Raw genomic sequence first — 12,085 nt, forward strand, 5'->3', positions numbered from 1 at the left:
AAGTATTTATTTAAAGGGGTGATTAAGTGATTGTATAGGTTATTTTACACTGTTCTTTAAGGTCTCCTAATAGAGTATGTAACATTGGTTGGGCTGAAAATTGCCCGAATGCTATTTTATTAGGTCCTTAACTACCCTGTGAATATGGCTCTATTTGGAACAAGAGCTTTTCTTCCAAATATGGTCTGCTCATGAATATTTAGATGAGCTGCGCGCTGATTGGTTTGAGCAAACCCCATAGAAACACATTGGAGACGAGACAGCAGATCTCATATTTCAGACACTGCAAAGTTACACATTGTTTGTCGGGCTATTTCGTTATTAAATTCACTTCTGAGACTTTTTTAAGCGAGAAATCAACTATATAAAGCTCAAATATGGGCCGTTTTACGAAAATTGATGGCTAATTGCAAATTTGGTAAGACGTGTCGGACTTTAGCTAGGAGCTCCACACAGTCTGACGCGGCAACCTCCATACCCAGTGAAAGTCACCATTTCCCTGGGTACTGGACTACTGGAATACTCTGGGCTCGGACGCTGGCTGGCCGCCAGCTGCCGGCATAACTAGAGTAGCTATATTTACAGTTTGAATTTCGTCACGCCACTTATATAACATCTACCCCAAGGTCTTATAAAGCTAACACTGGTGTCCGATTTCAATTTAATGCATTTTTGTGAACTTTAGGGGTTTCGTTAGGTGCTGATGAGCGATGTGGCAGTTACCGAGGCTTCATATCACTTTGCATTTTAAAAGCCAACTCCTTTTATACCTTCCCCTTGTTAACCCTCGCGTCTACTATGCCCTCTTCTGCCATACATTAACACTAGTTATTGTCAGCAGAGCGGATGTTTTGGCCTATATTAAAAGGAGTTATTTCACACCCTAGATGTCCCCTAATCACGGGCGTTTTAACCTCCTATACAGAAAAAGTACTGCCCGAGGGGAGCTGTTACAGAGGAGTCTGAACCGGCCCCCGTAAGGGTGGCCCCCGGCTGTACAGCAGGGGTGGAGGAAAAAGAGAAAAAGTCTTCCAAAAAAGCACAAAAATCTTTACGAGAGTTTTTGGTTCCCTAACTCAATCTTGAGTTCAGGTATTTTTATTTTATTTGAAGCAAAAAGTCTAAAAAGCAAACAAGCTAAATTGAAATGAAAAAATGAAAAGAAAATGTCCCTAAGTCCCTAACAGAGTAAATTCAATGAATGCTGAGTATGGAAGTCCTTCAGGTACAAAATGCCCCAAGAAAAGAACAACCAACGCGTGCCTGTCGGCGAGTTACCTCTATTTACACATACATTGACCAGTTCACTCCCCTCGTCTCAGCATGGGTTGTCTCACCACTTCATGTGGCCTTATATGGTAATATCTTTTAATGCATATACAGGTTATAACACGTGCAGAAAGGCTTTACATGTGCCATGGTAGATATCCTATACATTACAGCCGTTCACGGTTACACAAGAACAGAACAGGAACTCAGCGCTCCACCCATCACCTCTACACTAACCTTTCCCCTGCTGCCTCACACTCCGTCAGGCAGTCACAAAGTAATCCACACATTTATCAATTTCAATTTGGCAATTTGGCAAATTTGCAAATATAATAACATTAGCAGCATAGTTATCAGCATGATTACATTTCTAAAGCAGCAATGCAGATTTAAACATTTGGCTTTTTTATACGCAGTCCATCTCCCTTCCCTCATACAGAATATGCAGCTGGGAGTCAACAGTTTTGTGGTCGGCCAACTTCCTCTACCCAAACTGTCCCCATCATAAATGCAATACAAATCAATATGTTTTCAAGCACTCACACAAATTAATATATTTTTTAGCTGTTTTTGGGTTAATACATTCTATGCAATAATATAGCTGTTAGACTGAAGATTAATTGGAACCTGCGGTAAGAGATTGCTGGTGTAACAAGCTCGCTGACCGCGCTCTCACTCACACACACCGGCCATTTGGCAGGAAGAGGGAAGCTGCAGGCCCTGGAGCTCTGTCAGGGCAGCGGCGTTTGGTAGTCCATTAACCCAAAAAACGGTGACTTTGCACGGGTATGGAGTGCCGTGGGCTGCCAGCCGTGACAGAGCTCCATCTACCTCACAGCAGGCCGGGGTCTGTGAAGGAAGGCAGGCCGGGCGGCGAGGCAGCACCGGCCGCTGAACTCTGACAAAATTTGCAATTAGACATCAATTTTCATAAAACGGCCCATATTTGACCTCTACATATTTGATTTCTCGCATAAAAAAGTCCCCGAAGTGAATTTAGTGGTAAAATAGCAGATGAGCAATGTATACAATTTCTGAGATCTGCGCGACCTATTCAGAAAACTAAGCTGACCTCAGATCAGTGGTGTAGCCTATGTAAATGTTTGGACGTGACAAAGATAGAGACTAGAGCCAAATGAGCCGTTTTCAGAGGCAGTTTTAAATTGTGAGATTTGCAGAGGAAAGAGGTGTCAATGGGATTTTGAGGTTCTATGTATGTCCTAGTTACCCACTAAACATTCATTATTCAACTATGACAAGGTAACATCGGTTTTGCATTCAATCACCCCTTTAATAGTATTTATTTATTTAGCTCATTCTTGCTTTTTATTAAAGTGAAATATTTTGTGTATGTACTTTAAGTTTTTTGTTTATTTGTTGTTGGTCGAAATAAAACTTCATTCATTCATGGTCTCTGATAACTTCTGCGCTAGTTCGTTCTGATACATATTCTCTAAAACTATTTTGGTGACTTTAGTTGTGTCTTTGCCGTAGGTCTGGAACATTGTATTCACTGTTTTCACCCTGTTTTCATTCTCCAGTTTACTCTTTGGGATTGCAGGGAAGTCATTTAGGACTCCCTGCAGGTGCCACTTGAATTCTTCAAAGTCGTCGGCTCCCAAATCATCTAAAATTCCCAAGACAACTTTTCGAGGGATCTCCATCTTTCGTCCCTGCAAAGATCCAAAAGATACCAAAAAACATCATCACCCTATGGAACTTTTTGTTTGTTTAAAAAAATTGGTATCAAAACATTGATTTTGATTGTTATGATAAAATTGTTTCAAGTAGAAACTGAAAAATGTTGATTTGGAAATCTGTGTTTACACAAATTACAAATTCTGGAGCAGTTTGTGAAGTGCTCAGTAAAAATGTGTTCATGGGGACAATAACATTTCTGGAATAGAACTCTGACCTTAAAGTGACTATATGTAACTTTTTAATGTTTAATGTTTCTGTCATTTTTCATGCAATGGTCTCAAATAACCTGTAACAGCAAACAAGACTAACAGTGAAAAGAACACTATTTTTATACAGTTTTTAGTAATGCCTCTGCCCGGTTCAGATTTTTCCCATGAAGTCACAGAATGATTCGCGGCAGGTAGACGGTGCTACAGTCACACATTCTGTAAATTATTCAAAACCGACCCCGAATTGGCCCTACAATTCGGGGTCTTACCATTACAATTGGCCCTACAAAGCTCACTTAACATGTTGTGTTTTGTGAGGCATTCTTCTGGGTTAAGAGGAACTAAGACTTTCTGTGAAGCTAAATGAAAAATCATTCCTGAGTGTTGAAGACCAGTGAATGTCTCTTTATAAGAGTCTCAGCAGGCTGCAGCGATTGTTTGAAACTCACCTGAATTGGTGGGGGGTCTTTCCGAATGTTATCAACAACGTCCACTTCTTTAAAATGGGCACTCTCTGAAACAAAGACCAAATAAAATGATGTAAGATGTGAAAACTAATGCTGTAAATGTTTTCTTTAAAACAATTTCTAAACATGGCTCAATCAAACTCAGTGAAACTACTTCTTGATCATGGAAGTAAAATAATTTAACTTTAAGTTCCTATTGCCATCGAGATATAATGTGTCATCTAGCCTTGCTCTTGTACAGATTCAACAAGATATAACTTGTTTATTAGTGAGATTTAGAGTTGATCGCAGATTTTGTTGCCTTTTGGACGGAGCCAGGCTAGTTGTTTTGCTAAGCTAAGCTATAAAGCAAATAAAGGTTTATATCAGACAGAATTGTCAACTCGTTACACTCTGTTTCCATCTTCTGTCAGAAATTTCCTTCACTGACCGATTTCTGTGAGGGAGGGGAAGTTGATTTCCCTAACTCATTTCTGGTCTGAGCTAGCTAACTTCCGGTTTAGCACTATGATTTTTAGTGAATACTATATTGCCATAGTCTTGAGCCATACAATGCTTTGATATGATTTAATTCATTGAAACATTGTCTTGTGATGTGAGAGTCAGATGGCAGGACTTGGTTTATTGAACTGGAAAGGCATACTTGATGCCTGCTCAGCTGGACTAGTCATTCATCTTTTGACCAACAGTGATTTGGCATGTCAAATCACACACCTGGTGGGCCTTAGTATCATGTGTGTGTGTGTGTGTGTGTGTGTGTGTGTGTGTGTGTGTGTGTGTGTGTGTGTGTGTGTGTGTGTGTGTGTGTGTGTGTGTGTGTGTGTGGAGTCTGTCTGGTGGGGCGAAGGTTCTATCAGCTGCCTGCAGTTTGCTGGTTGTCAATAGATTTTTTATCGCCTCCTTTGGAGGGCGTGGATGTTATGAGGTGGAGGGGGGCCCATGAGCTTCAGTGCCCAGAGGCCCCTGGGGATACTAATCCGGCCTTGCCTATGACGTTAGCACAAGTTAAACTAACTTGGCTGTGATTGCCAGAGAGCCCAGTGCCAAGAGTATGTACGCAAAGTAAACGCTAAAGAGACAGGTAAAGAGATGTGGCTACTCACGGTATGCCAGATGGCCAGTACACCACTGGAGCCAATTAAAAACAAAGTGCCAGCAACTGCTTTACAACAGCATTAGTCACACCCATGGCTTTGATTGGCTGATTGGCTCGATTCTTTTTTATTTATTTTGAAAAAGCTGTTTCATGTCACAATGCTGGCTGAATCAGTTAAATTAGTGGGGTGGACGAATTAAAAGGTCTGAACCCAGACAATAGTAATATGTAAGTACAGACCTGAAGCCGGAGCAGTTTGAATTCTTTGAAACTGCTCTTTCATTCCCTTGTCTTCCTTTTCCTTTTGGTCCTAGAAAGTCAAAGAGAAAGAGCCTGTTCTTTAGATAGCTTAAAAAACTTTCACAGAATTGAATTGCTTTTGTTATGATTCTCAAATGCAAATTCTCTGCACACAAATGTGTATCATCCGTTCATTCATTTATTTCATTTAATTCAAAAAACAAAGAAATACAATCAAATTGTTATACTTTAACTGGGCATCAAAAAAGGAAGGCCCTAATATATTTCAATCTCAATTTAGATGGATACACAGTAATTAAATTATGACTTTTAAACCCCAATTCATACCTTATTTTTGTGAATACCCAATAACTGTATGTCAGTGCCGTGTATGGTCCTTCTCATTGTGGAGCATATCTTAAATGCAGTGATGCACAGTAAAAAAAAACACAGGACTATGAAGATGCCTGCTGGGAACATTTCTCTGTTGTGCCTTGATTGATACCAATCACGTATGTATGTCTGTAAGTATGAAGCAGCTGCAAGCAGCTCGTTAGGTTAGCTTAGCATAACGACTGGAAACAAATGGAAACAGCTAAACTGACTCTGTCCAAAGGTAACCAGCCCCTACAAAGCTCACTTAACATGTTGTGTTTTGTGAGGCATTCTTCTGGGTTAAGAGGAACTAAGCCTTTCTGTGAAGCTAATTGAAAAATCATTCCTGAGTGTTGAAGACCAGTGAATGTCTCTGTATAAGAGTCTCAGCAGGCTGCAGCGATTGTTGGAAACTCACCTGAATTGGTGGGGGGTCTTTCCGAATGTTATCAACAACGTCCTCTTCTTCAAAATGGGCACTCTCTGAAACAAAGACCAAATAAAATGATGTAAGGTGTGAAAACTAATGCTGTAAATGTTTTCTTTAAAACAATTTCTAAACATGGCTCAATCAAACTCAGTGAAACTACTTCTTGATCATGGAAGTAAAATAATTTAACTTTAAGTTCCTATTGCCATCGAGATATAATGTGTCATCTAGCCTTGCTCTTGTACAGAATAAACAAGATATAACTTGTTTATTAGTGAGATTTAGAGGTGATCACAGATTTTGTTGCCTTTTGGACAGAGCCAGGCTAGTTGTTTTGCTAAGCTAAGCTATAAAGCAAATAAAGGTTTATATCAGACATAATTGTCAACTCGTTACACTCTGTTTCCATCTTCTGTCAGAAATTTCCTTCACTGACCGATGTCTGTGTGGGAGGGGAAGTTGATTTCCCTAACTCATTTCTGGTCTGAGCTAGCTAACTTCCGGTTTAGCACTATGATTTTTAGTGAATACTATATTGCCATAGTCTTGAGCCATACAACGCTTTGATATGATTTAATTCATTGAAACATTGTCTTGTAATGTGTGAGTCAGATGGCAGGACTTGGTTTATTGAACTGGAAAGGCATACTTGATGCCTGCTCAGCTGGACTAGTCATTCATCTTTTGACCAATAGTGATTTGGCATCACAAATTACACAAATCAAATCACACACCTGGTGGGCCTTAGTATAGTGTGTGTGTGTGTGTGTGTGTGTGTGTGTGTGTGTGTGTGTGTGTGTGTGTGTGTGTGTGTGTGTGTGTGTGTGTGTGTGTGGAGTCTGTCTGGTGGGGCGAAGGTTCTATCAGCTGCCTGCAGTTTGCTGGTTGTCAATGGATTTTTTATCGCCTCCTTTGGAGGGCGTGGGTGCAGGGCCGGCGATTGCTATAGGCGAACTAGGCGATTGCCTAGGGCGTCAAATGTGTTGGGGGCGTCTCATTAATAATAGAATTAGACTGACAAGCGAAACAAAACATGTTTATTAAACATGGTCATCCTAGGGCGCCCCCTCAGCCACACGGAGCCCTGAAGCAGATCTGTGCGTCACTTAGTGTCCACTCTCGCTGTAAAAAGAGAGACGAGCAGCGGCACAGACCATGGAGCTGCTGCAGCACGCCTTCCGTAGTCTGTGCAGCTTCAGGTTATAAAGGACGCGCTCTGCTGTCGACATGCTGCGGTAGATGTGTCCCGTTTGTGCTCTGTGTATCTCTGCAGTAGGTCTAGTTTCGGTTTTCCACCTCCGATGTAGAGCAGCGTACAGCCACTTCCCTAAACTTTGTCTCATTCAGAGAGCAGACACTCAAACGTGGCTCTGTGTCTGTCAGACGGTCTGAAATCTACTGTATCAGCAATCATGTAATGCACAGCGGACTATGGTGCAGGTGGATTATTTTCTGAAATATTGTGATTTCATTCTTGTAATAGCCTATTATCACTTTATTTTTCTCAAAATATCACGACTCCTCCAAATCTCAGAGATATATTTTGAATGTGCACAAAGTTTTGAACATGAGCATAAATCTTGCTCAAACACATCTGAAATATTACAGTCCAGGGGTTTATTAATTCTTTAAAATTAATTCATGTATCACTGAGGTGAATAATTGTCATATGCACATTAAAGGAGGTTAATTCCCCAACAAAAGAGGAGGGAAGAGTAAATGATGCTAGGCTACATGTGTGCTGACTCAGATATAATTAGAAAAGTCAATCTACAGGAGAATAAATAGATGAAAGAAATACAGAATGCCTGAGAGCCTTACTGCATTATATTCCATTATGTTTTTATATTTGGATTGTAATCTATGTTTCCCTTTACATAAAGATATTTCCAGCATGAATTGATTGTGATTAAAAGTGTTTAATGTTCAAAATTTTCAGGGGGAGGACCCCCAGACCCCCAGACCCCCACATTATAAGTCATCATGCACACAAACCTGGAAACAAAACACTGGCCTTTGGGTTGCCAGACCAGTTATGATTAGACCAAATGTTGGTGCCATCTAACTTGCAAGATAAAATGTAAAATGTACATACATTGGTACTCTATCGCTGACACAGCACTGTGGAGATCTGGCACTGCGAGTCTGGGGGGCGCAAAACTCAATCTCACCTAGGGCAACCAAAGGGCTAGAGCCGGCCCTGCGTGGGTGTTATGAGGTGGAGGGGGGCCCATGAGCTTCAGTGCCCAGGGGCCCCTGGGGATACTAATCCAGCCTTGTCTATGACGTCAGCACAAGTTAAACTAACTTGGCTGTGATTTGCCAGAGAGCCCAGTGCCAAGAGTATGTACGCAAAGTAAACGCTAAAGAGACAGGTAAAGAGATGTGGCTACTCACGGTATGCCAGATGGCCAGTACACCACTGGAGCCAATTAAAAACAAAGTGCCAACAACTGCTTTACAACAGCATTAGTCACACCCATGGCTTTGATTGGCTGATTGGCTCGATTCTTTTTTATTTATTTTGAAAAAGCTGTTTCATGTAACAATGCTGGCTGAATCACTTAAATTAGTGGGGTGGACGAATTAAAAGGTCTGAAACCAGGCAATAGTAATATGTACAGTACAGACCTGAAGCCTGAGCAGTTAGAATTCCCTTGTCTTTGTTTTCCTTTTGGTCCTAGAAAGACAAAGAGTAAGAGCCTGCTACACAAAATGATAAAAACAGTAATTTGCTGTATTGTGTCTAAATGTTTGCCCCTCAGCAGGACTTGAGTTTTCATGAAGAGATTTGTTTCTCACCAGTTTCTTCAGCACTTCATGGACAGCGTCAAAAATTGCATGTTTGTGCTTCTGATACAGTTCTTCTGTCTTGGTTGTACACTCTGTTGAACACAACATAGAGTACAGCTGCGACGTTAGAGCATCACAAGCTACTTTTCTTTGTCAGTTCAGAGTTTTAGAGGTAAATGAAGGAGTTTCCTCACCAAGGGCTTGGGGCCTTTTTTCGGGTATATTGTCCCAACATCTCTGCATCAGTTCTGTCAACTCTGTCAACCCTGCAGCATCACCCTTAATATCGTCTATTAGTGGACGCTGTCCTTGTGGGATGAGAAGCTGCACTCTGGTGGGCTTTGCATCTACATTAGAGGAATTTACAAGCCTTTTTCTACAGCTCAGCACAAATAAAACTAACACAAACACATCCTTGTACCATGTGTCATGACAGAAAACTAAGATTAATGTAGATGTATTGAGCATTTATAGTTAGGGCGGCTAAAGACACATCAGTCTCTTACTCTCATATGGTTGTTTCCCTGTGAGAATGGACCAAATGAGTATCCCATAACTGAAAGATAGACAGAGAGAGTTACATGCCAGGATTACTATCCATGTCATTACAATCACACACTGATTGTTTGATGGATAGGGATTTTTTTTCATCTGTAAATTGATGATCATGTGAGCATTAGGACATTCAATAATAACAATAAAATCAGTGCCTGAACTCACCTGAGTATATATACTATAATACTCTTACCAATTCCCTCACCTGTAAAGGACTATGTCACTGATATTTTGATATTCTGTCAAGACTGAACCTGTGTTAATCTTTGTAGACATGGGGGCAGGAGTGAACCTGTCTCCAGTTATTATTTATTATATGATAAATAAAACGCTCTTATCCAAGTGCTGGTTTGGGCCTGTTGTACCTGTAGATATCAGAGGCTCGTTTAGGTTTGTATGTTTCGCCAAACGCTTCCGGGGGCATGTAGCTGACTGTCCCTCCTGAATCTTCATCATCCTTCTTGGAAACCTGTGCGACGCTGCAGGAAATCCGGGAAAGGCCAAAATCTGTAAGCTGCGGAAAGAATTAGCAAAGAGAGGAAGGTAGCAGAAAAGGGATTCATTTTGTTTGAGTATTTTCTTTTTATGCAACTTTCTACTTCTATTCCACTGCATTTATTGTTTAGTTACTTTGCAAATCAAGATTTTTGCATTAATTAATCAATTACTCGATTGTATTAATTAGTAACTATTTTGATAAGCAACACTGTCAGAAAATGAGGAATGTGATGGTTTAAATTATCTTAAGAGGGAAAAAAACTGGAAAATTGTATTTATTTGACACATCTTCAAGTTATTAGTAATGTTGCCAAAAAAGTTAGACCATAACTTTCTGTAGGATATGATATGAAAATTGTTACTTTTGGACACAACTTTTTTTTTTTTATGTTACTGCTGTGAGAATACGCACAATTGTAAAAAAAAAAAAAAAATTGTGATTGTTATCGATTTCCATTTGAAGGATCCGATATTAATTCATAAAATCCAGAGAGCAATCTCTTAATATTTGCCTTTTGCATGGAGCTTTAACCCCGTCAGTGCCGCGTGGCCTTTTGTTCTTAGCGTAACGAGATCTTGCCCTGTGAGAGACGAGCAAACCTTATAAACACATAACACATAGCCGGAGCTGCTCCACTGAAGGCAGCGCCTGGCCTAAAGGCAGATATCTGGTTGCATTTCAGATTAACAAACTATTAAGACAGAGAAGACACATGCAACACTTGACTTATATCGCCTGTGACTGTATGGATACAAACACAGATATAAGCCTGACATGCTAACTAAAAGAAATAAGTCACTTGTGTTGACCAGACGCATACTGTCTCTGCAGCACACCCTCTGAACTAAATTGTTAGTGTCCCTGAAATATCCCGAACTGATATTTAATCGAATCAGAAGTTAAATGTATTCCTGAAATCAGTGCTAATGTTAAGTTATTAATTGAGCAAATTGTTATCTTATTCAGCCAAAGATCAGTTTTACTCCTCTTAATAATGATTCATACTGTACAATGTTAAGACCTGAAGTTTGGCTCTTGTAAAACAGTAAAACCCTTTCGTTTCCTTTTCATCTAGAGTTGTTTCTGCTTATTATCAAGTTGCAACATTTAGGGAAAAAACATGTATCTTTCGGGCTTACAGTACATGTCTTTCAGCGTCCATTTAGTCTCCAAAAAGTGTGCAAACTATTATAACAATATAAAGTAAGCATGAGGCCTGGCCTCCCCTGAACGCCTGGGACTCACCTTGGCATTGAGAGCGTCGTCCAGAAGCACGTTTTGGGGCTTCAGGTCCAGGTGGAGAACGGGACGGGGCAGACTGTGGAGAAAGTTTATACCCAGAGCCACTTGGTGAGCCAGTCTGAAGACCAGCGGCCAGGGTGGAGGTCTTATCAAGGCTTCCTGTAAGATTGTTTCCATAGTTACAGATCATCAAATAGTGGAGATTGTGATGTAGCAACACATACACTTTCTGCTTCTATGATTGATGTTCTTCTTTCCTTCAATAATAACTATTTGAAAATAAAAACTGTATAATTAAACATTTACATTTTAATTATTTTTGTAACTGAATGATTCAAACTTCCATTTAGTCAATCATACTTTTATTGTGATGCTTTTTTTATTTAGTATTTTTAAAGAGTGGTGTTGCTACTCTAAGTAGAATATAGTTCTTCCACCCCTGGTTACCTGTAGGGAGGCCAGTGATCCTCTCTCCATGAGCTCCATGACCACACCAAGCTGTGTTGCCCAACCAGATTTGGGGGGTTGACCCTTGAAGACCCCTCGGACACGAATAACATGCGGGCTGCTTGCTTCTTGCATCATGTTGATCTCACGCAGCAAAGACTTATTGGTCCTGTGTGTGTTTCTTTGCATAATTAGTGATTCACTCAACTTCATGTAACTGTAAACAGAAAACTCTTTGTAAGCACTTACCCGTCATCAAGACAAAGCAGTTTAATGGCCACGTCACAGGCCCACTGACGATGCCTGGCTTTGTAGACTTGTCCGAAACCTCCGGAGCCAATCAGCTTCCAGCCCTCAAGGCTGGAGTCTTCAATAAACTGTTCCATAGTTCACTAGAGGAGCAAATTATTCATGATTATGAAACCTTTACAGGTCAAAAGAATGAAATGCATTGTACCTCTGAAATAAAGAAGATCTTGCCACTCAGTCAGGGAGGCTGGTCCAATAACTGGATGTGACAGAGCCTCAAGTCAAATTAAACATCAAACTGATTCGAGTTGGAAAGATGAACAGAGAAGAAATTTCAAGTCAGCTACTGAAGCCATGGGGTGTTTTATTTATGGCCGTGTCCTCTGTATGTTACAAAAACGTCTTGTGTCACGGTGAGACATGTAAATTTCCCGCCCCTTATGGCACGCTGTTCCATGCAAACAAAAACTTTGCAATTTGGCATAGTGAAGATTTTGATCTGCTGCTGACCCA

At 40.5% G+C, this 12,085-nt stretch overlaps 1 protein-coding gene across 1 annotated transcript; it reads right to left on the reverse strand.

Moving 5' to 3' along the window:
• Positions 1 to 9,039: 9,039 nt before the first annotated feature.
• LOC116061588 (receptor-interacting serine/threonine-protein kinase 2-like) lies at positions 9,040 to 11,512 on the reverse strand. The gene is made up of 4 exons (XM_031315882.2): positions 11,324 to 11,512; positions 10,880 to 11,035; positions 9,501 to 9,649; positions 9,040 to 9,136 (listed from the first exon to the last, which is right to left on the reverse strand). Exons 1-4 carry the CDS (start codon positions 11,510 to 11,512, stop codon positions 9,064 to 9,066), a joined length of 567 nt encoding a protein of 188 aa, XP_031171742.2. The 3' UTR covers positions 9,040 to 9,063.
• Positions 11,513 to 12,085: the final 573 nt, after the last annotated feature.

This window comes from Sander lucioperca, chromosome 19, assembly GCF_008315115.2.
Source record: "Sander lucioperca isolate FBNREF2018 chromosome 19, SLUC_FBN_1.2, whole genome shotgun sequence".
In the NCBI taxonomy this organism is placed as follows: Eukaryota; Metazoa; Chordata; class Actinopteri; order Perciformes; family Percidae; genus Sander; species Sander lucioperca.

Coding starts and splice junctions, on each gene's coding strand:
- LOC116061588 (XM_031315882.2), bottom strand. CDS start 11,512: ATGCAAAGAAACACACACAGGACCAATAAGTCTTTGCTGCGTGAGATC. Junction 9,650..10,879: donor ACGACGCTCTCAATGCCAAG/GTGAGTCCCAGG, acceptor TTCTTTCCGCAG/CTTACAGATTTTGGCCTTTC. Junction 9,137..9,500: donor CGAGCCTCTGATATCTACAG/GTACAACAGGCC, acceptor TCTATCTTTCAG/TTATGGGATACTCATTTGGT.